Below are 24,904 nucleotides of genomic sequence, written 5' to 3'. Positions count from 1 at the left end.
TTTTTTTTTTTTGAGATGGAGTTTTGCTCTTGTTACCCAGGTTGGAGTGCAATGGTGCGATCTTGGCTCACCGCAACCTCCGCCTCCCGAGTTCAAGCGATTCTCTTGCTCAGCCTCCCGAGTAGCTGGGATTACAGGCATGCGCCACCATGCCTGGCTAATTTAGTATTTTTGGTAGAGATGGGGCTTCTCCATGTTGGTCAGGCTGTTCTTGAACTTCCAACCTCAGGTGATCCGCCCACCTCGGCCTCCCAAAGTGCTGGGATTACAGGCATGAGCCACCACACCCGGCCCATTTCTGTAACTTTTAAGGAACAGGAAATTCTGGCCGATGGAAATTTCTGGTGTACTCAAGAGGGTGCTTTTGAGTTTCAAACATTCTTGAAAAGTTCATGTTGGGGAAAGAGGAGGAGTCTTGCAGTACCGGGGCAACATGCTTGGAATGGCAGAAAAGGAGTCCCAGAGTGAAGGAGGAACCTGGAGAGCCCAGGAGTCAGCAGGATGGGCACAGACATGGGCTGCGTGGGGGAGGCGGGCAAGAGCGAAGCATGGAGCCCTACTGGCCAGTCTGTGCTCCAGGCCAGCCTGCAAGGAACTCTCGCCCTAGGAGGAGTCCCTATAGGACCCCAAAAGCCTATAGTTCCAAGCATCGGGCCCAAAACTGAGTCATGAGGAGGCTCAAATGGGCATCGGTTGCAAGGTGGTCCGGCATTTGCTTCTCTGGAAAGACAAAAATGCAGATACCACCTGCTTTCTTGCCTATCTCCCAGCACCCCAAGGCAGACAAGCCAAGGCAGCTGAGAGCCATGTCCAGTCGGCACAGGTCCCCTTATTCCTTCTGACAGCCCAGAAGCACGAAGGCAGGGGGAATGTGCAAATATGGTCATTTGCAGCTTTTGTGCATCTTCCAAGGAGAAAGGAAAGCTGAAACCACATTTAGGTTTAGGAATTTTTGAATCTCTAATATATAAATGGCAAAAAGCTTCATTAGTGCCACTTTGCCACTCATAACGGAGATTAAAAATTCTTACTGGCACTGAGAAATAAGACTTAACGTCATTGTATTTATTAGGTTCTGAAACAATACACATTCACATCCTTTTGAATACAGTACATTTGGCACAATAATGTTTACAATGAAATAACACTAATGAATGGCAAGAGATTAAAATTACATCCAGAAAAGAAAAAATGTACAAATAAAGCATCACAATACAAAAAAAAAAAAAAAATCCTAAAATTGAATACATTTTATAGTTAGCCAGAATTATTTTGCACATAATTTAAAAAGAGGTAATTTTTTAGCCTTCTTTTTTTTTTTTTTTTTTAAAAAAAGCAAGAATAAGTTGTTTTTTCACCTTTGGAGGAAAAAAATTATGTTTCTACTTCACAAAGCCCATAATGAGAGAACACAGGAGAACAGCTATCCTTCATATATGTTTTTTGGCTTTTTTTTTTTGCACTCCCCCCCACTTTTTTTTTTTTTTTTTTTTTTTTTTTAGAGAGAGAGAGAGAGAAAGAGAAAGGGGGTGGGGCGGGAAAGATTAGAAAAAACTGGCAGAAGTGTTAACAGTGTGTCTATTTTCAAACTCTTGTAAAAATGAAAATGAAACAATGACTACTCAAGGAACACACAAGCCTTTTTCTATAGACCTTTGCTGGATTTAAATCTGCCTGTGTGAGAACTTCACCAGCCAGAGGCATCCCAGCCAGCCCAGCCTGGGGTGCTAAAAAGGGCCCTTTCTGGGACAGACTGACTGACTGCCTTCAGCTGCCAGGTGGAATGTATTATTTGACTTCCCAGCAAACTTGCCAGTTGTCCTGTAGGAAAGGCCCAGTCCCCACTGCCATGCAAACACCAGACCCCTGGACAAGGCCATCTGGCATTGCAGTTAGAGCTTGCTTGGTTGTCCAAAGTTTATAATGGTGAAGAAAGCAGAAGAAAGAACAGTAGTTACACATGAGTATGATGGGCAGTATTATCATGTCTTCCTAAAAAATGAGATGATGCCACCGTAAAGATGTTTCTGTGCTTGTACTCAACTCCAGAAGATAATCTCTCTCCAGAATGTCAAGTTACCGAAGATAAATTAAATTAATCTAATGTTCTTCATCATTCACTGGTATGCCAAACACATGAATTGATATATCATAATATTTAATATTTGCAATTATTATAAGAACAGATAATAATTACACCTGAGTTTTTAAAAAATAAAAACAAAAGAGAACTGAATGTCATCATTAGTAACAAAGGCTATGACCAGCCAGATGCAAATACAGACACAGACTCTCTATGGGCTCAAGATGGTTACTGTCCGAGTTTTGAAACCACCATCAAAAACATTCCTTTCTCTCCCCCATCTCTATCAGGGTATAATAGAGCACAGGAGAACTGTATGTGAGATTTAATATAGCTTAATACATGTTTACATCTTTTAAAATAAACCAAAATGAAATAAACAATACAAAGAATCCCCAACACACCCCCCCCCATCCCCCATAAAGGAACACATTTATGTCTCGGTAACTTGAACCAATACACTTACAGAGTATTGCACCTGGACATTATTATAATTATTCTTTCATAGACTAAAGTTTTATAATATGCCTGAACATGCAGCAGTTGATACCTCTATATTCAATGAATTAATTCCACAGGCCTTGCAGCAAACACTATATACAAAAATCTCAAATGTACAAAAGGCAAAAAGCTTCATTAGTGCCACTTTGCCACTCACAAGTATATATATTTAGGGGCAGCTGGGAAATCCACGTGCAATAGTTGGAATGGATTCCATTCCCTGCTGAATCAGTTCAGTAAATTAGGTAATCAAATGACCTCCAGGAAACATATACACAAAGCCACACAGAACCCTTGGAAATGAAAGAATAACACTGTTAGCATATCTACAGGAGGTAATGTCACATCCCTTAAATAGTGTCCACATGAGTTGCCATTGCATGTCACACAGTAACAAAACTGACTACATCTTGTGACACTGTCAGTTTTCAAACAGGTTGCTGTTCAGTCTCCAGATACCCTTTGTATAACCCATGTTTAGCCTCATTCTGCTTATTCCAAAAGCAGGTATTTCATGTATAACTTTACATGTTTAATGTTTAAAAACCACAACACAGTAGTACTACCATTTTGTATAAGTGCGCTAAAATAACACACTGCTGCAGAAAATAAATAGTGTTTATGCTAGGAACTTAGGATGAAACTGGAAAGAGAATTTGGGAGCTGAGCTTTGTTGGAACCCCAGGGTCCTGGCCTTTGTGTCCAGGTAGAACTTGAATAATGAGGAACGCTACTTGCTGCCTTTTCTCTCAATTCATACAGCCCTCATGTGTCACTCGGTCGCTGACAGCATCCACCTTGGACGACCGGTTTCTCATTTTGTATTAGCCCTTTAATATCTACCTGTATTCAGACTGGAATTTATATCTTTTGGCCAATTAGAAAGTGAATTTGAAAATATATTTTTCAAATGTTAACAGAGTTCAAAACCCCGTTCCTTTTTCCACAAAGAGGATTTCTTCCACAAGACACAGACTTACATGACTTTGGCATGCTGAAAAGCTAAAACCAAAGCAGGCAAGAATTACCCATTCCAGAGCAAACCAACCCAGCTGGCCAATCCCTGCATCTCTGGCCTCCCGCCCTCAGAGGGCATGCCTTGAGGGCGCCCTCCCTCGTGCGTGCGGAGAAGCACCAGTCTCTTCTCCAGGACAGAAGGGCAGGGATGGCGAGCTGGGGCGCAGGAGGGAAAAGAAGCAAGAGGGGTCAGGATCTGTGTCCAATAGCAGAGCCAGAGTCTTCTTGTTTGCTTTCTTTCTTTTTTCTTTTCTTTGCAGTAAAAGAACTGAAGTTGCTTCACTGCCAGGAGCCCCTGAGGAGTGGAACCAGGCTTGCCAACGGTCCAAACACGGCAGTGTATACAGCTAACTGCTGACCCAATGAGTCTGTATTACTGGTGAGACAAGAACCGAGAGCGCCTTCTGGTCACCAGGTGGGAGGGGGAGGAGGTGGCCTGGGGCAAGGGAATGCAATAAATAGACAGTGGACATGGGACTGGGGCTCCGAGGAGGAGAAGTAGTTCAAGACCTGCTGAGTCTCTGCAACACAGGAGTCTTCTCTGCACCCCTTCCTGCAGCATTGGCAAAGTCCAACTGCAGTGGGCTCTCAGGGCATCAGGTCTTCACCAAAGTAGGAGAAGCCTTTGAATTCCTCCTGGTTGATCTGCTTTACAATTGCTTCGTCCACAAGGGTGAGTACCGGCTCTTCCCGGGTAAAGTCTTGGTCAAAATTATTGACGTCTCTTTTGGTTTTCTGTGGGAAGAAAAGAGAAAGTGGTAAGTTGAGGCTGCCCTCCCTCCTGAGGGCCCCCCACGGGGAGTGGGCACCGCACTGACCAGCCTGTCACCAAAGCAGGCCTCTAGCTACCAACAGACAGCAGACATGGGGCTGTCCCGATGAGGTAACGATGGATGGCCCCAGGACCCGGAGGTGACAGACGAGGAGAGGAAGAATGAGTCAAGGTGAGAAGGAAGAAGGGGTGAGAGGGTATGATGGAAAAGCAGGGAAGTGGGATTCCCACAGACGTATATGTGTGTGTGTGTTTGTGTGTGTGTGTGTTTGTGTGTGTATGATGCAAAGGTCCCATCTCACACCCTCTTCCAGCAACTGCTATAACCTTCTGGCTCCATTACAACCTCCCTCCTGAATCCCCTCCCAGAAGTCCTTCTTCCCCATACCCCGGCCACGTCTGCTCCAGGTGACATCCTCTCTACAAGCCTGCCTTGATTTCCACTTATTCTCACCATGAATCCAACTGTGTGCTCCCATATTTTTTAATTATTACACTCAGCACATTGACTTGCCATGATGTTTTTATGCTTTTGTCTAGACCAAGAGCTTCTTAAAGGCAGAGACCTTGTCTTGTTCAACCTTGGGTTCCCAGCAGTTCCCTAGCAGTAAGTGTCTATTGAATGAAGTAAGTAAACTCACCACTGACTCCACAGCTCTGAAGGACTCATACCTCTGGGATCAAGTTCCCAAAGTACAACTGTGTGCCTTATGGTTCTAGGGGGTGGGGTGGAAGGGAGCAATCAATCAATCCACAAATGAATCCTGGTTTTTGGAGAAAATCAGGAAGTATAAATAATGCTGTCTGCCTTTAGGGACTTAGAGTTGAGTTTGAGGGGCCAGTAGTCCTGTTTAGAACACATCACTTTAGTTAGAAAAATTTCCATGGAGAAGGCAGGGTTTGGACTAAAAGTTGAGGAATGGGTGACAATTGTACTGGTAGAAATGGGAGGGAGGTACTTTGGCAGGGAGAAGGATGGAACAAAGGCAGGGAATAGGAAGACAAAAGATGCATACACAGGCCAATGGGTTCACCAAGCTGCAGGGGCAGAGTGCAGCGTGGGGATGGTGGGAGTTAGGGCTGGAGTCCAATGGCAGAGGCCTTCAATAGCGGGTACCCTCTCCCCCACAGCACAGAGCACAATGCCCAGAAGATTAAAGGCAAGGACTCCAGCAATACTTTTTTCAGACACTGATTAACTGGTATTACCCAGGATTAGTGACCCGGATGATGGAATAAATCTTGTGGAAAGATTCACATTATTAGTTGTAGGAGAAATAATATTAATATACACTATGCTCTGTGGAAACCAGTAACCTAAAGAAGTTAATAAGTAGTCCATGAAAAAAGGAGTTTTGACACAAAGCCATGTTTTCTACCCTGCTCTTGGAGATTTGCTATGCACATTGGCAAGTTGGTCTCCGAGAAATTCTGGAGTGAGGAAATCTGGTTTGCTTTGTTTGGGCCAGGCTTCCTCAAACTTGACCTAAAACTTTCTTTTTTTTTTTTTTCCTAAATAGTTTATGAACACCTCTCCTGAGGGCAGTTTCTACAGAATGCAGTTTGGAGAATGTTGGTTTATAGTTTACAAAGCATCTTTGCATTTATTTGCTCATTTGATCCTCAGAACAGGCCGGTAACATCCTGATCCTACAGATGAGGAAACTGTGGCTCAGAGAGGTTTGGTGACTTTCCTAGGGTCACCGGACTGGTTAAGAACGGAGCCAGAACTCATGTCTGGGCTTCAGTGTGACGCCTTCCACAGTGGGTAAGGTCTGGAAATCTGGACATGGGAGAAACTGGAAGATATAACAAGAGTCAAGTTCAACTAGGAGACATTTAGGTAACACCACTAGGCAAAATAAAGCCAGAAAGGCCTGCCAGTAGGCAAGCATGGTGGGAGACAGCTGTGAGACGGGGAAGATAGGGGTAACGTGGGCCAGGTGAGCTGCGCAGGGGACTGTTTTCAAATAGCCCCAGGTTGAAATCAGAATCACAAACAGCACGGAGGAGGGACAAACTGATTTCTACCATCTTTTAGCACCACCAGTCCTGCCTGGTGTCTTCTTTCTGGGCTTGAGCTGCATAGGTCAGCAGGTCTCAGAGACCTTGGAAGGCGGAAGGAGAGGACACACAGAAAAGCCAAGGGATTCCCAGAAACAGAACCTGCAGCTGAGGGGCATCCATGCTGCCCCTGAGAAAGGAAAGCTGGGTGGTTTGGTCACCTCTGCCAGGAGGGCTGGCCCCCCGGCAGGAGGACCATCTGTTCTCCCTCTCCAGTGTGTACAGAACAAGAGGAAAAGGAGGGCCCTGCTTGAGAGGGAAACAACAAAGACCATCCCAACAGTGACGCACATCGACGCGGGAGGGTGGCGCCTGGGCAAAGGGTGTGGGACACCTCTTCTGAAGATCTCTATGGAAGGGGGAGGGATTCACTGACTGGGGAGGATTGCAGGCTATGGGCCCTCTGTGCCTGGTGAAGTGAGTCCAGAGGGAGGAGTGGGCTGGGTAGGCTGTGGCAACAATTGGGGAAGCACTGGGTATCATCCCAGAAGGCAAGCCAGGGGCATCCATGCTGGGGGGAGCTGGAGCCGAAGGGGACAATGGAGTAGTAGGGGTGGCAGTAGAGAGAAAAAGAGTCAAGGAATATGGCAAGAGGAATACTCCATTTGTAACATCACCAAAGACGGGCCATGTCCAGGTCTATGGTAGACCAGTATAATCCAGGCAGAGGGCTGGCTGTAGAATGCGTGGAGGCAGGAGATGCCTTCACCATCTCTCCTGACTTGGCACTCACCACACTGAGGAGGCCCCCTCTTTTCAACTCATGTATGATATGGTGACCAGGATTCTCCAGGTTTCAGAATCATCCCCAGCTCCCTCCCAGTGGGCTGCTAATGAGAGGAACCTGTGTATGAAGACTTTCAGAAAATCTGTAAGCTGTCTGGCACTGGCTCTCCCTATTTACCTGATTGTGTTTCACCTGTTGGTCATTAGTGTCTGTTAATCATGGAAACTGGTTTCATTTCTTGAGGTCAACTGAGCTTAGCGGTAAAGCTAGATTCTATAGGATGTCTGAGTCTCACAACTTGCTGTTGTGAACTAGGGAACCAGGCTCAGTCAATACTGCTAGTGGTGTCATTCCCAGAGGACTTTTGCTTCATGGTGGTCTACCTTGGAGAGCCATTTAGCTCAGCTCTGTGATTCTTGAGGTTCCAGAATCATCTGTGGCTTTCGAGAGAATATGCCATTCTTCATGATCGTTACAGACTTGGCTCACCCATCTCCTTACACTACTTGGCCCCTACCCTACTTTCCTTGGAGAGATTTTAGGTACATGTGAGTTACCCATTTCTAATTCAAATAACCATCCCCATTATGTACAATCTCTAAGTGTTAACATTAGAGGCTTGGGAGTTTTCCAAAGCAAATGTCCCTGGGAAAACCCATCCCCTTTTAATGGTATGTAGGCAGCACAGCATCCTCAAATTTGGAAAGACCTGCAGATTATATTCTTTACTCACTGATTTCATTCTTTGAAAAGCTGCTACCTCCCTCACAGAGCAGGCACAGGACTTGACTTAAAGGTTCTGAGAGGCAGGCACTCAGAGACACTTGTTTATCGTGATCCTCAGTTATCCCTCCCTCCCCTAATGCCTAAATGTCAGGCTCCTGCCCCCCACTGCAGAGCCTGAGAGATGACAGTGGGACACGGGGAACAACATTCTAACTCTCCGGTCCCTTCCTAATCCCTGAAACCTTTCCTACAACCTTCGGTCCACACTTAGGGAAGGCTGCATAGAGTAGGAGGAAGATCACTGGCTGAGCTCATTCTGGTGCCATCCCTTCCTGGTTATTGAAGCTGTGAAGTTAACCTCTTTAAGCCGTGATCTTTTCATCTGTCACATGGGGGTGGTAACAGGCACACTATAGGCTGCCTTGAGGACTGAGTGAGATACGATGTTAGGTTCCTTCTGCAGAACCTGGCATACAGAGGGCACTCAATAAATGATAGCTCCCATCATGCCTTCAAATCTTAGCATTCGTGTGCCATGGGCATGCATCATGCACAGCTTGGTTGTTACCCAACACAGTGCATGGAATCTGCCCATCAATGAGTTTCCTGAAGGTAGGGGCTGAGTCTTACCTTTCTTACTGTGCCTCCAAATCCAGAACTAGGGCTGAGCCCGGGCCTGCCTGAACATCCTAGTGCTTCCTCCAGCAATTGAGATGCTTCCATTGCACATCACTGCTTTTGGGGTAAAGTCCTGAGATCTTTCAATCACCTGCTTCTGAGGCCCTTCAGGAGCTTGTCCTTGCCTCCTCCCCCAGCTTCATCTCCCTGGCACTGTCCAACTGTGGGGCTTCCTCCTGCTTTCTCCTGCCTCTAGCCTCGCACAGCTATCCCTCTACCTGGAATGCCCTCCCCCATCCCTGCCTTCTGCCCCACATCCATGCAATTTCCCCACCTCCATGTACGTGCCCTTCCTTCAGGAACTCTCCTTGTCCCTCCAAGGCTGCTTGAACAAAGCTTCTTGTGGGTGCCCTCACCATCTCTTCTAACTTAGCACTCACCACACTGAGGAGGCCTCTTCTTTTCAATTAATCTATGAGCTCCTTGCAGGCAGAGACTGGGCTGAACTCACCATTCTATCCCCAGCCTGGCACAATGCCTGGCACATACTGCGTACTCAATAGATATCGGCTAGAAAAAATTAATAAATGCACCTCTCTTGCTGCTACTTTATCTAGAGCCAGTAACGCGATCTGGGTTCAGGACCAGGCACTACTGTCCCATCAGGGGGTGTTTTGATTTTGGGAAGTGGAGGCAGGGGGTGAAGGGGGGGATGGCTGTAGTCTGATTCATGGAGGGCCTGGAGCCAGACCATCACTAGCACCATGGGGCCTGCAAAACAGGTAGGCTTAGGCCCAATTAATGAAATGTCTTCTCCCAGGACTTGGGGCGCTAGAGTTCTCTAATTGCTGACACAAGGTAGAAACAGAAACAGGTTCGACCACGGTTTGGGAAAATTCCATCAAGACAGATATGTTTAGGGACTTGGTGGGTATGTCCCTGACCCCTGTGGTTGATGTTAGAGGAAAACAACATTCCGATTCCCTCTGGCATCGTTTCAGAAATAAGGTCTTGGATTTGAGAAATCTGGGACTGACTCTGGGGGAAGGGCACATTTTTGGTGTCTGTAGTCAGGGAGGGAGGTGGAACTGAACGAAACAAGAGTTTCAGGTCACTCCATATCCCTCTCAGAGACTGGGCCCGCCTTAGAGCTCAGGCAACTCCAAGGCCTAAAGGCTCAGCGGCTGTGGTGGTGGTGGGAGCCCAGGACAGAGGTGGGCAGGCAGCGTCAACGCTTACTTCCTGTCTGGCCAGCACAATCTCTCACAGCCCTCACTGTGCTGAAGTCATAAACTCAAGCTTTCGGAGGAGCCAGCAGTGTCTGCTTCTGTCTTCATCTGATTCCCAGGAGATCAACAGATGACTTTGTTTTAAAGCACTGAGAAAACTCCCTGATCTTACAGGCTGGGGCATAGGGCTGGCTTTCATGTGGCCACCTTGTTGGTCCCTGCCTTCCCCCTTAACTCTGCCTGGCGTGACAGCAACAGCACAAGTAGCATAGTGACCCCAAGCCAGAGGTCCTCTGCTTCATGGGGTGTGACCTGAACTGAGACATGCTGTCTCTACATGGTCTCCCAAATGCCAGCATCCTTCTAGGTCCCATGTGAGCCTCCTTCTTATGACTTCCCTAACTCTAGTCTCATTCCACCCTGCCCTCCTCCCAGCTCCTATGGCACTGTCTGCATCATACATTTAGCCCCTTCTGCTATTTCATGTGTATCGTATTCCCCATCATACCCCTCAAGGTACCTACTGCAAGGCAGGGCACACAGCAGACACTTAAAGATCATTGGCTGAAAATAATTTTAGTCACTGTAACAGCCAAATCCCAAGTTTGCCCTAGCTTTGAAATGTCCATATTCTCATCTAAGTTCCACTTTTCTCCTTTAAATATTCTAAAAGAAAAAGAATTTAAATAATTAGAACACTTCCTCAACATCTCAACATTAACAAGATCCTCACATAGATGCATATATTCTTTATAGCCATACGTTCGAATTAAAATAATATATGTGCATATGTTTATACACTCATACTGATGTGTGAAGTTAAATGAAATAAGGAAGGTATCACTGCATAGTGCCCTGCCTGGCAAAAATGAGAATCTCTTAACTCTCAAGTTAAAAATTTCTCTAAACATAATCATCTGTCATCCCTTCCTCCTCTTTATAATTTTGTTAGCCAAGAAATATTCATACTTTTGGATTTTCTTTATAGTAAACAGGTCAAAACATATAAAGGGGTCATCTGGCGCTGGACTGCCCATGGAACTTTCTATCGGGAGTCCATGGCGGGTCTCTATTTCTTTTGAGATGGAGTTTTGCTCTTGTTGCCCAGGCTGGAGTGCAATAGCACAATCTTGGCTCACTGCAACCTCCGCCTCCCAGGTTCAAGCGATTCTCCTGCCTCCACCTCCCGAGTAGCTGGGATTACAGGCATGTGCCACCATACCTGGCTAACTTTTGTATTTTTAGTAGAGATGGGGTCTCTCCATGTTGGTCAGGCTGGTCTCAAACTCCCGATCTCAGGTGACCTGCCTGCTTCGGCCTCCCAAAGTGCTGGGATTACAGGTGTGAGCCACCGCGCCCAGCCAATTTTTTTTTTTTTTTTTTTTAAATCCATCTCCTTCTTAGAAGGTGGTGGCCAGAGGTGAGTGCTAGGCTCCTGCGTATACGGTCTGGACAGTGCCAAGTGCAGTGGTGTTACTTTCTAGTTGGTGTGAACCCTTAAATTACATTAATGTTACCTAAGACAGTATCAATGTTTTATCATTTCTTAAATAGCTATGAGAAAACGTTGACACTATCTTAGTTGTATCAATTCAATTTTACCCCATTATGAGCTGAATTGTGTCTCCCCAAAAAGATATGTGAAGTCTTAACCCCCAGCACCACAGAACGTGGTCTTATTTGGAAATAAGTTCTTTGCAGATGTAATCAAATGAAGATGAGGTCATTAGAGTGGGCCCTGATCCAGTATGACTGGTGTCCTTATAAGAGGGGAAATTGGACACAGAGAGAGACATGCACAGAGGGAAGAGACACAGGGACATATGTGTGAAGACTGAAGCTGTGCCACACAAGCCAAGGAACATCTGCGGCTACCAGAAGCTGAAAGAGGCAAGGAAAGATTCTTCTGTAGGTTTCAGAGGGAGCAAGACCCTGCCAACCCCTTGATTTCAGACTTCTAGCCTCAAACTGTGAGATCATAAATTTCTGTTGTTCTAAGCCACCTAGGTTTTGGTACTTTGTTACAGTAGCCCTGGGCAACTAATACAAACTCCAATCTTATTTTTCTGAAATTGATTTAAAAAAAATTTTTAAGTATACAAAGTAGAGAGACGAAATCTCGCTGTGTTGCCCTGGCTGGGCTTACATTCCTGGGCTCAAGCGATCCTCCCACCACCGCCTTCCAAACTGCTGGGATTACAGGTGTGAGCCACTATACCCAGCCTGAAATTGGTTTTTAAAATCCAGACGTAATCCTTTACACTTAATCTTGATTTCTTCTTATTTTGGGACATATTTCTAGCCTGTCAAGATCACCATGATTCTGCAATTTACCTCTCTGAATCTCAGTGTATTTAGCTAGGAAGTAGAGATAACAGACATACCTAGCTTTCTGAGGGTTATAGGTAAAGTCCAGATAAACCTTAAAATACAATGCAAATGCCATTTTAAGTCTATCATTCATCTTATCTGCTATATCCTCCAGCTTTATGTCATCCTAAAATTTGATTGGCATGCTTCCAATCTACTGGGACACTTATGCAAATATTATTTAGCACAGGATCAGGACCAGAGCCATTTGACCTGGCCCCTGAAATAGCCCTCTTACAAAGGTGACATCAGGTCCCACCAGCACTCTTTGGAGTGTGGTTGTGAAATTGACTGAGAAGCAACCAGCCATGGTCACTGTTTTCATTTTGCTCAGTTGCTTTGCTGGAATAAAGATACAAATGGCTGAGCATTTCTCTGCTGGAAATGAAGTTAATTGCTTCAAGTGGTTATTACTGCTCCCTAAATGTCCACAAACTATCTTCTCATTAAGAATTTCAAGAAACTTGCTTTAATAATATCAATTTCAAAGTGTCCTAAGTCCACATTTTCCCAGTTTCTGAATACTGGGAGACTGTTTGCTTTTCTCCTATCACTTCGTATCACTACTCTATCCCATCATTTCCAATCTACCAACCAGTAGGCAGAGCAGATTCTTCTGTAACCTGGAATGTAATTCACCTGGACCTACACCGGAGTCACCCGGGGGAGCTTCAACCCACCAAGATGCTCGTCCCACTCTAGGGATTCTGTTTGATTGCTTTGGGATCTGGTCTGGGCATGGAATAATAGGGCTCCCCAGGGGAGCTTTATTAAATGTAATTTGCCTGCCTTGGGGTTTCAGTTTTCCCTTTGTGGTTTGCACCCTTACCTTTGTACTTTGGAGCTATTTCTCTTTGGGGAAAAGTTGGAGGTAAAATAACAGGTCTGCCTTTTGCCATTTTTTAACACAGTGGTTCTCAATCCTGGCTGCGCATAAAAACCAAACACAGCTATTTAGACACCTGAGCATGGTCCTAGACCTGACAATTTGGAATCTCCAGACAGTGAGTTTTTAAAGCTCCATAAGTGATTCTGACGGGCAGCCTGGTGGAGTCCCTCCATAAAAAGGCCGTGGGTCTCCTTTCTTCTTTTAACAATTTCGAAAGGCCTTTTTTGTTGTTGTTGTCCAAAGGCCTGCTTAGGAGCCTAAGACCATTCTAGATTTGGCCTCCTCCAACACATAGTGAGTTCATGCTATATACTGGCATTCCTTCTCAGCTTCATGACTTCTTGGTCTATTTTATATTGGTCTTTATAAAATCGGGACATCTGAGAACTCTCGTGGAGTCAGACTGGTTTCTTTAAATGCCGATCTGTGAGAGGAGGTAGCTTAGTGGCTTAGCCTTCATGCTCTGCAACCCAACTGCCTGAATTCTATGCCTGCCTCTCCAGGTACTAACTTTGTGGCCTTGGGTCAATTATGTAATCTCTGTGCCGCCATCTTCTCATCCATAAAATGGGGACATTAGTAGTCCTCCCCACATATTTGTTATAAGGATTAAATGAAAGAATACAATCAAGGGCAAGAACAGTAGATGGCATCGAGTAAATTATTGGCATTGTTCCTTCCTCAATATATCTATAGATCACAACTGTATGGTTAGAACAAACAGAATTGTCTTTGGGATGATCCTGGAGAGAACTTTCTATTTGGTCTTAGTTCACGGAATAATCATTGTTTCACCTGGGCCACCTGTGTGCATTTTTCTCCCATGCACATGAAATCTAGAACCAATTCGTTTTCACTGGAGGCAAAGAGCCAACTATGTGACCCACCCAAAAGAACATTCCTGATTCCTTTTTGCCTTCCTGTGCTGTTTTGTCTTTCTTCCTTTCCATTGACACTACATTCATAGTAATCTTTATATATACTGGTGGGCCATCTTTAAACTTTCTGGAATAAGATGAGAAAAGGAAGGAATTTAGAAAAACAAGGAAGGAAGCAAATTTTAGCATTGCTGGCTAAAATTGCAGGCTGTAACACCATCTCTTGGCTGGGCGTGGTGGTTCATGCCTATAATCCCAGCACTTCTGGTGGACCAGGTAGGTAGATAGCTTGAGCCCAGGAATTTGAGACCAGCCTGGGCCACATAGTGAGAACCTTCTTTACAAAAAAATACAAAAATTAGCCAGACATGGTGGCATGTGCCTGTAATCCCAGTTATTCAGGAGGCAGAGGTGTGAGGTTGGCTTGAGTCCAGGAGGTAGAGGTGGCAAGCCAGCCAAGATCGTATCACTGCACTCCAGCCTGGGTTTGACAGTGCCAGATCTTATCTCAAAAACATTAAAAAGCATCATACCTCCTTTTCTTTCTAATGAGTGGGACACGTGTGTGTCTTTGGATGTCTGTGTGTGTTGTGTTGTGTGTGCACAAAGTCCAGTGGCATGGGGGAGCCTGGGCGCCCCGGGAACTGAGGAACCCAGCAAGCTGAGGGCTGCATGCCTCACCAGCTGTTGCCGCCTGTCGGGGACACAGACCCAGGGATCCCAGGTCTTTGGAGTTGCCACTAAATGCCCCAGTCTACATTTTCACTTATATCTCTTTTTAAATGTGGCCTACTAATTCGATTTTTAAAAGTTATCTCCTGGCTGAATGGGTCTCACAACCCTCCAGTTTGTGACCTTTACATCGTTGAAAAGATCGCTGCTTCCACCTTTTAAGGGAGAAGAAACTGAAGACCCACTTGCTTTTTAAGCACAAGGGCACAAATGACAGTTAAAATGGGAAGCCACTTGGCCCACCATTCTCCAGCCCAACGGAAAGGGTCTTGGCAGCTCGGTGGCCCCTGTAGCCGTAGGGACAAGTTGCCCAAGCCTCAGGCCGGGCCTCACAGGCCCCTTCCCCAAAATCTGGTTGGCTTCCTCGCTAAACCACTTCTGAGGGAAAGTTGCTTCACTCCTTTGGAGACAGTCAGACACACACATCTATTTGCTAAATGGACCAAATTCTCTCAGACTGCCAGGCATTCTGAACAATCAACCACAACTGAATTCTATCAGGTCCGCTATTTGATGGAATTCAACCATTTCCCCTCTCCAGTCTCATTATTGTTTGCTAAACTATAAAAAAAAAATTCTTTTTTTTACAAATTCCATTTGAGGAGTTCCTTTAGGAAAAAAGAAAACTCTGCTTCAGGTATTAGCTAACAGCAAACCTCCTCCCCTACACCCAGCAAATAGAGATCAAAGGAGTTCAGCCAACTATCGTTTGGGAATTAGCTGGGGTCTAAAGACACAGCTTTCAGGGATTGCCACCAAACTTCTAACATGTGTTATGATGCTTTGAAACAAAACTTCAGAGCAACTACCTAAAGGTTCCTCTGGAAGGCAGTGCCAATTCAGAAACCTACAGAAGAAAGGGAGGGCCCAGGACAGAGCCCCTTCGTGGCTCTTGCTCCTGCAAAACTGGGGAACACGTTCCTTGTCTGCCATTGGTAAAGTGAGAAGCTTTTCAAGGAGACTTTCAATGCTGCTTCTATGTCTAAATTCCATGGCTCAATCATTTTAAGCAAAAGTAAGGAATATAAAATAAGCTTCTTAAGTGAGATTCCCACCCTTGGAGCAAGGGTTGCCATTTTTTTCTGTGAAAGGCCAGGTAGGAAATATTTTAGATGTTGTGAGCCATATGGTCTCTGTCACAACCACTCCCCTCTGCCACTGTAGCCCAAAAGCAGCATGAACCTATGTAAATGAATGACCGTGGCTGTGTTCCAATAAAACTTTATGGGCTCTGATGTTTGAATTCCATAGTGTTCATATGTCATGAAATAGTATTCTTCAACCATTAAAAAAAGTGTGGAAACCATTCTTATTCTAGGGCTGCACAAAAGCAGGTGGTGGGCTAGATTTGGCCCATGGGCTGCAGTTTGCAGACCCCTGCCTCAGAGGACGGCTTCAGAGTTTCCATGAACCTGGTAGAATAAAGAACAGTGTACTGTGTTTATGGACACCTTGGGGTTTTCCTGGAGAGAGAGGTTACTATATCAGATTCTCCAAGGGGGTAGTGATACCACTGCTAAGTTAAGAACCACTGATTTAAACAATTTCCTTATAAAAAGCCTGGCTTTCTAAGTGGTACAATAACTGTCTCTGAGGAATCCACATAAAGGAGAAAGCCCTGAGAAGTATTTTCAGGACCTGAAGTGCCCCCTTTTGCTTAAGTCTTTCAGATCACAGGGGTCCCCGGCACGGGGCATCCCCTCTGGTCTCAGTGACTATACGGTGCTCTGCGGGGAAGGCTGTCTCATGTAAAAATGGCTGAGAACACTCCCCAGGATGTAGACTGTGTATCTAAGCCTCTTTCCAGAGGTGTCTTCTATGTGCAGGTGAAGCCAATAGTCTCAAAGCATTAGCTCCAAACACATTATGTCTCCATTCTTGTTAGTGAAGGAGGCATTTCTGGGCAGTTCTGAGGGGTGGTGCTTATTCCTGCTCCTCAAACCCTCCCAGGCCCATCCAGGCCCGCCCAGGCCCACACCTATGCACTCCTTTGGCTGTGACACGTTGATACTGAAATTTGGTAACAAAAATATAAAGCATACATTCCAGCCTGGTTATGGATGGGACCACCTGGTTATGGATGAGTCCCCATCGCCCATCCAGTGCACACTGGCCCCAGATGACATCCAGTCTGGGATTTAGAAACGGCCTGGGTATGTTGCTAAGTGCCCCAGGAGTCTTGGCTCCCCCAAGAGGCTGGCAGTGCCTGGGGGCAAAGAGGGCCTGGGGCTTCTGACACTAGCAGGGCCCAGCTCAGCCTGGCTTTGCAGGCTCCCAGCTAATGGAATGAACCCTGCAGAGTCTCTGGAGGACGGCAGAGAGCCATAGCCGTTCTCTCCGCCTTTGAGCCCACCAGCCCTCCAAGAGCCAAACTGAGAGGATGCTGCACGTGAGCTCTGAAACCATTCCTGAGGCCACTCAAGGGATGTGTCTGGTGCTGCTGTATGGGAAAGGAAATGCCTCTTCCTGGGGGAATGATCCCCAAACCAGGCTAGTCCCCTCCTATATATACCTTGACCCTTGTGCCGGGGTTCTCTTTCTTGGTACTCCTCATAACTGGGGCTAAATGATGACTCAGTCTGAAGTGTTCTTTCCACTGGACTGGAACTCCACAAGGGCATCTGCCTTGTATTTCTAGCACCAGCTCAGTGCCTGGGACAGCCTTAGCTTCTTTAGGAGGGAAACATAACAAAGCTTGCAGATGGAGACTTTGCCAGTGCTTTGATGCCTTCCACGCCCGGCTCTTGAAACCTCACACCCACTCCACAGGGAGGAGAGTACAGTGATCACATCTCCATTGTATAGATGGGGAAATGGGCTCCGAGGCATTAGACGTCTTGTCTAAGGTGCAGGCTGGGCAAGAGGTGGGGTTAGGACTTGGAATCAGCTTGTTCTGACCCCGAGGCTGTGCCCCTGGCATGTGCTATCTTGCCTTCTGTGATGAACTGCCGGGAGGCATCGATGCAGCCATCTGCACAAAGACACACAGCACTGTGCCCAGCACAAGCTGCCAGTTCAATGGTTTCTGTCAATAGCAGTGTTGCTGTGTTAAGATCAAACAAACAACTGCATTCTGCCATGTACCCCTCACAGTGCAAGAGGCCACCATCCCCACCAAGTCTTTTGGGGTTGTTTCATAGACATTAGGGGCACCCCAGGAGATGCCTGGGACAGAACATGATGTAGAAAATGCTGTGTGGCTATCCAGGAATAAAGAGCCTTAGGAGGAGACAGTACCCTGCCTGCCCTGGCTTGCCTGGGGCCTGAGCTTGCTGAGCCAGGCCCTGCAGTGAGCTGGCCCCCCGCAGCAGGATGTGCAGTGGCAGGACCCGAGCCTGGCGATGCAGCAGGAGCCTGTGTCTCCAGCTGGAAGTGGGTAAGAAAACAGTGGCAACTTGGACTCATTCTGCTTCTAACTGGGGGCCTTTTTTTCATTTATTGTCTACTTTTCAAAGCCGTGTTATTGCTGACAGCTGTTGGGTTTACCATTCCAGGGATATTTTTGGTATCCAAAGAAGAAACTTTCCAATCTGGCCCTGGCAAAGACCCTGTTCCTCCACTTACCAATCTCTCCCCCACTTATTTAGGAAAATGTTCTAGATAGAGATCAGTTCTCTTGGCCCAGGACTTATTATTGCACTGCCTGTGAAATGGGAACTGTAAACATTCTAATATGTGCCTCTCAAGTCAAGATGAGGTCACCCATCTTCTCTCACCATTCAACAATAATTTCAGGTTTCCTAAAGCAGAATCTTATGACCCCAAATCCCTGGGCATACACTGGAACTGATCTTGAGCCATAAAAGGTGAGAAGAGAATTTTGAGATGGAGCTGAAAAAAAGACTGTAGATCTGGGGAATTCATTTGTTCATTCCACAAATACAGATTGAATACCTACTATGTGCCATGAATTGTTCTCATTGCTGGGGATGCATCTGTGAACAAAACAGATAGAACTGTCTCCCTTGATTGCTAATTGCTAATTACCATGCATTGCTAATTGTTGGCGCTGCGTGATGAACACATGGGGATGCCTTCAATGATTCGCTCTACTTTTACATATGTTTGGAAATTTCCATACTAAAGTTAAAATTATAAGTCCCAAATCTCAAAAACATGATGCCGAGTGAAAGAAGGCAGACACAAAAAAAGTAAATGCTATGTGGCTCCATTTATAAGAAACTCTAGAAAAGACGAATCTAATCTCCAGTGACAGAAAGCAGACCAGGGCTGCCTGGGGCTATGGGCAGGAAACTTCTTGGGAGGATGGAGGTGTTCTATATACTTATTGTGCTGGTGGTCACACGATATATACATTTTTCAAATGCATCAGAATGTGGATTTGAAATGGGTGCATTTATTCTATGTAAATTTTATTGCAATACGATTGATTAAAAAACCCTGCAACTCCCTGCTCTCACGTGGCTGGGGCTGGAAGAAATCTTAGGGATTACTTAAGTCCCTCATTTTACAGGAAATGAGCAGAGAGAGTCAGTGAATTTCTCAGGGTCTCACAGATAGTAACAGTGGAGACCAGCACCCCGTTCTGTCCAGCACTCCCCCTTAGCTCACTGCCTGTGATACAAGGTGGGTGCTGCATTCTGAAGTGCCACATTTTGGGGTGACTGTATTCTCAATTATTTGGTTGAACATCCACACCCCAGGTCCCTATAGTCCGAATCTGCCATGCCTCCCAGGAAGATTGCAAATCCTGTTACTGCCAACACTAGCTGAGATGTCAGCTGCTGCGCTGCGGGGGAAGGAGTGCGGCTAAAGTCCTAGGTCAGGGTCTGGTTTATTTTCTAAGTCATTTCAGTTGATAAGCCCCACTCTGGAGGGCTTATCTTTCCATCTCCTTACTTAAGGCAAATATATTTCATATTTCCCTGGCCTAGCCATTCGCCACCCTCTTCCACACCTAGCTAGGCTCTCACACCTGAAATACTCCATTGACATCCAAGCTCTGTGCTCCAAGAAAACTGTTGTTGAGGTGGAGTAGGTCCAGAAAGGAGTAGCCAGAGGAACATGGAGGGCAAGGGGCTGCCACTATGTGGCCAGGCCTTCTCACATTGAGGAGACTGAGGTTGATGTGGAAACTTAATGAACCTTCACAAACCTACTGTGTATTAGTCAAATCCCAGAATTCCAGAATAACAATGGGATGTTGAGTTTCGGCCAAACCTAATTCTGTTACCATCCCTCTCCCAAGCACAAACAATGGCAAGTAAAGAGGGCACTGATCCTCCAAGTGCAAAACTGGATTCCCCAGAGTGTCTTTTTTCCATGACATATATGCCTCCAGAGATCAAAGATCCTCCACTTGACGCAGGCAGAATCACTCCCGCCCCCGCCAACCCCGTCAGTTTGCAAAGTGCCCCTTGGTGCCTGAACTCTTCCGGGAACAGATGCTGGCTGGAGGGCTGAGCCTCTCTGTGAGGGAGGGTTGAGGCTCTGTCTGCCTTCACTTCAATACACACAAACCAGGCTCTGACCCCTGTCCCTCCTGGCAGCTAGACCATCCTTTAGTCCTCTCCCCAGAGATGGGCAGGAGGGCACTACTTATCCAGCAACGCAGCCCCACTTGGGCAGGATCTTCTGCAAGACCCAAGACCGGAAGTGGGCTGACATAGGCTCTCAGGACCCACAGAAACCCTGGCTCCCAGCCTGTTTAGGGAGGCCCCCTTCTCCCTGTCCTCTAACCCTGAAAGGCAAAGCTCCAAATCCCTCTCCCAAATGAGCATCCTGTTAGGGTCAGGTGCCGGATTTTACCCTAGTGCCTATTATCCCTTAAGTATTTTGCATTACCATGTATTCTGCCATGGAGGCTTTTCAAGATGGCAATGTTAGGGTGATGGCAGAAGATTCTTTCCTTGCCTTTGTCAAGCTTCTCCCTCTAGGGCTTCAGGGCTTCACAGAGGGCACAAAGGACATGTTCAACAAATCCTTGTTGAATGTAACTGATCTGAATCCTGCCTTCCCCTTTCTCTTTTTATGCCTTTTCCTAGGTAGTTCTTTCTTCCTGACCCCTCCCCGCTTTCAGTCAAGTTCCAGCTCCTCTGGGAAACGTTCCCTGATTCCTCCTGCTGTCCTCTGGCTTGATCAGGCATGGCCTAGGAAGTCCTCCCCTGCTCCCCGGTGAGTTGCCTGTGTGTTACTTCAAGTGCTGGTGGGGCAGGGAGGAGATTAAGTTCAAGAAACACTAGTTTGATGAACCCAGGAAGGCATATACCAAAGTAACCGCCATTAAGACATAAAGAAAAGCTTAGGAGCTTATGAAAGTGCCCAGCCAAGCCCAGGCCTCAAACTCTTCCCCAGGGTAGGGGTAGGGGATGAAAATGATGTGTTCATTGGCCCTCCCAACCCCAGGCCACAGGAACGTTCCTGCAATCAGAATTCTCAAAAGGCAAAATCATTGTTCCTGCAATCAGAATTCTCAAATGGCAAAATTCCTGCAATCAGAATTCTAAAATGGCGAAATCACTTGTGTGGAGTCAAAGATGCTCCACTGAGGCTATTTAGCTTAGAATTATTTGGGAGCTTGCTGTGCTGGAACAGGGTCTCACTGGTGACCGCTATCACTTCAAGGCTGGGGTGCTGAGAGCCGCACAGCTGTGCCCAGCAAAAACACTACTGAGAATGAAGGCAGGGAATGTCAAGGCTGGTAAGCATGGTCACAGAGTAAAAGCAGGGGACTGGCGGGGGGTGGGGGGTGCTGAAAATGTGGGGGAACTTGCGGTGCCATCCCAAGAGGCAAAAAGGGCTGGGAATGCTGGCACCTGAGGTGAGTCAGTACCTCCCTCCTCTTGGCACTAAGCTCATACCAGTGGCTGTGCTGGAATGATGCCACCACGGGTGCCTCAGCATTCTGAACTGTGCTCCTTCCCTGTCTTCAGATGCTTTCTGCCCTGTAATGGCTGGTGCCTTGCTGGATGGTACCATCCCCTCATCTGAACTCCTGGCTCCTCAGCCCCTTTGGGACAGGAGTGTTATGCAGTCCAGCCTCCCTTGGCCTCAGTCTCCTGTTGTCCTCCTCACCATCAGCATCAACACCATCCAAGTGTTCACCTGTATCAGGCACTGTGCTACTCATTTCATGTAATTAGGTTTGTTGACTCTTCACAGCAACCCTGGGTGGTAGATATTTATAACCCCCATGCTATGATCAGCAGACTGAGGCTCAGAGAGAAGTGGTGACTTTCCCAATATCCCATAGCCCAAATTAGAACCTGGTTGCATCTGATTCCAAAACCCAGCCTCCAAACATCACACCAACCTCCTGCAATTCTTAACTCTTGATTCTTGGAGTTTGGGGATAAGAAGAAGAGGGCCTTTAAAAGGCCAGGGTAGGGGTGGTGAATGGAGAGAGAGGAATTAAAATTCATTGAGAATCTACAGTGCACAAAGTAGCTTAGACTTATTATCTATTCCTGCTTATAATTCTTTTCAAGACAGGATCTCACTTTGTCACCCAGGCTGGAGTGCAGTGGCATGAACATGGCTCACTATAGCCTCAACCTCCTGGGTTCAAACAATCCTCCCACCCCAGCCTCCCAAGTAGCTGGGACTACAAGTGCATGCCACCACGCCTGGCTACTTTCTGCATTTTTGTAGAGACAGGGTTTTGCCATGTTGTCCAGGTTGGTCTCGAACTCCTGAGTGCAAGTGATCTGCCTGCCTTGGCCTCCCAAAGTGCTGGAATTATAGGTAGGAACCACAGTACCCAGCTATTCCTGTTTATAATTCCATGAGGGAAGAATTCTCATAGTAACCCAATTTTACAGATAAGGAGGCTCAAGGAAGCCAGAGGTCCAGGGGTGAGGTGAATTCTGAGTGTCACATGGCTTTCCTGTGATAGCAATTTTATTCCAACCCAAGTCCCTCAGAAGTCAAAGCCAGTATCCTGTCCACTGTACCATGCCACCTACTGGGCCAACCACCAAAAACAGGTTTCTGGACTTTTCCCATGCCCTCCAGCCCTCGATCAGAGCCCTGGCTCTTGGAGGGATCTTGTAGCCTCTTGGATGGTACGGGCTCTAGGATGGTAAGGGCTCTTGTAGCCTCTTAGATGGTAAGCTGCTTGGATGTGGTGGACACGGTTCAGGGGGATGTCCTCAGGAGGGGCTGCAGAACCCAGCCTTGCTCCTGCCCCAGCTCTGCCAGGACAGAGGATGAGGATGGTGTCATAACTGGCCTCCATCATCACAACCCACGCTATCTGGTGGTCCCTAGGCAGGTGGGCTGGCTTTAGGGGAAGGGGCTGCCTGTTCAACAGGGCTCCTCCTCAGGTCGCTAAGTTGGTGAAGTGTGCGGGTCTCGAGCCCACTTCCCAGATTTTCTCTCAGCACAGCCCAGTCATGCAGGAGCATGCAGGAGAGGCCTCCCTCGGGGGTCCCGCCATGCAGCGCGGATGGCTGGATGGAAACGGATCATGAGGTTGAGAGGGGCCTCTATGTCACCGGGCCTGAGGGCTCACCTACCTGGAGAGACTCCCCACTCTGGAGGCCTTACCTTAAAGAGGGACATTCACACTGAAGCAAACTTGAAAAGAGAGAACATGTACACAAAGAGAAGTTTACTTGGCCAGCATTTCCCTCATTGCCTCTGGCTTTCACTGAGGACAACTAGGTTTCTGGGGAGGCAAATCTCTCCCTCCTAAGCTGGCTTCCCCCCATTCCAGTGCTGAAGCCCTGGAAGCCAGAGTCTCAGGGCTGAACGCTTTTGAGGGGAAGGAATGTGTACACAGCAGGGAAGCCAGGAGCGAGCAGAACGTCCCCAGGATCTGCAAGGTCAGATGGTGCCCTTCAACCACACCAAACACATGGCTCTGCCCCTACAGTCCCCAAAGAAGGCAAGCCCACCAGTAACACAAAAGCAAAATGTGCTACTTTCATTGGCAATTAGACCATGCCATTATCTTGGGATGAAATCCCCAATGGGATAGAACAATGAATTCTAGGGTTGGAGATTTTCTCCAGCATCAAAGGCTTTGACTCCAGCCTTGCTGGCTTTCCTGTCTCCCCAACTCTTCAGTGCTGGGGTATTTGCCACCAAACAGCCCCCCACTGTGTGTCCTTGCTCTGAAGCAAGCCACCCCGGAAAACTGATTTGAGTACGTGATGGTGCAAAGTCTTTGGTTTGGTGTTGATGGCACATCGCTTGCACAAACTCAGTTCATTACGTGGGTGAACAGAGGGTGAACAACAGGAATACAAAAGGGAAAATGGAGGAGGGAGAATACGTAAGAGAGCTGAGAGAATGAAAGACAGGAAAGTCTCCACGCTGAAGCAGAGGCCACTGAAAACTGCACTGGGTGGGGGTTAGTACAAAGGGATGTTGGCCTGTAGTCAGGAAACCCAGTTGGACTAGTGACAGCTGGTGAGTCAGGGCAGGGGTTAGACAAGGGAGGCTTAGGAGCCAGGGGAGCAGAAATCTCAGCTTAGCAGACATCTCAAGAAGGCAAAAGCCTGGGGGGAATAGAAGCCAATTGAGGTATGTGATGGAACCTGACCAGAGGCCAAATTCCAGCTATGAATCTGGACAATCTCCTTGGTGATAGCTTCAGAGAGGCGAGGCTTCCTGTGCAGGAATGGAAGTCAGGCCTGAAAGCTGTTGTGCTGTTGCATCCTCGGCCTCTGTGGTGGGGACCCAGGGGCCCCCAGCCTCTAGCGAGCCAGCCTGGGCAGAGTACAGCCTTGTTGTGCCTGGCAGGTTCTTCCACGAAGGGGCTCTGTCCTTGTAGTGAGAGTGGAGAGGGTCAGGAGCTCTGGAAAAATATGCCACTGCATCCTGGCTCTTTGTAAGTGACATGACCTCTCCCAGCCTCACCTCCAGCACCAACCACCTGACAAAACCAGATCCTCCCTGTATCAGACAGGCAGGGCACCCCCCAGGTCACCCAGATTCAGTATGTCCAGCTGAGGAGTGGGTTAATTCAGGTTTCTGGAGACCAGTAGCATTCTGGTATGATGCCAAAAGGGCGTGGCTTGGAAGCAACTGGAGGTAACCCAAGACAGAGGAAGCCTGGAGCTCCCTCAGGGGCTCCAGGCACTTGAATGAATCCCCCTGGAGGTATTCAGTTTTGCCAGATTAGGGCACTGGTGCAGCTGCTTTCCTTGCTTGCTTAAACACATGCCCAATGTCTCCTTGAGGCCACCACCAAGTTGCAAGGCTGACGGTGTTTGCTCACGGACTTGATCCTTTCCCTTCTCACAGTGTCTTGCCTTTGACTTGGAGTCTGTCAAAGAGCCAGGACCAACAACTGCACACTGTCCCTGGCTGCTTGTAATCCGGTGACTTGG

General features: G+C 47.1%; 1 protein-coding gene across 2 annotated transcripts in view; it reads right to left on the bottom strand.

Moving 5' to 3' along the window:
• Positions 1 to 1,044: 1,044 nt before the first annotated feature.
• PRKCE (protein kinase C epsilon) overlaps positions 1,045 to 24,904 on the bottom strand; it is a 526,340-nt gene continuing 502,480 nt past the window's right edge. Inside the window, exon 15 of one of the 2 annotated variants that reach the window (XM_023223844.2) lies at positions 1,045 to 4,336. In XM_023223844.2, the coding sequence (XP_023079612.1) occupies positions 4,190 to 4,336 (147 nt within the window). In that variant the 3' untranslated portion in view covers positions 1,045 to 4,189. The remainder of the gene's footprint in view (positions 4,337 to 24,904) is intronic. The other variant, XM_026456102.2, reaches the window with a different exon arrangement.

The sequence above is a fragment of the Piliocolobus tephrosceles genome, chromosome 15 (genome assembly GCF_002776525.5).
Source record: "Piliocolobus tephrosceles isolate RC106 chromosome 15, ASM277652v3, whole genome shotgun sequence".
Taxonomy (NCBI): Eukaryota; Metazoa; Chordata; class Mammalia; order Primates; family Cercopithecidae; genus Piliocolobus; species Piliocolobus tephrosceles.
The sequence above is the reverse complement of the archived record's forward strand: the minus strand, read 5'-3'. Positions and strand labels throughout refer to the sequence as shown.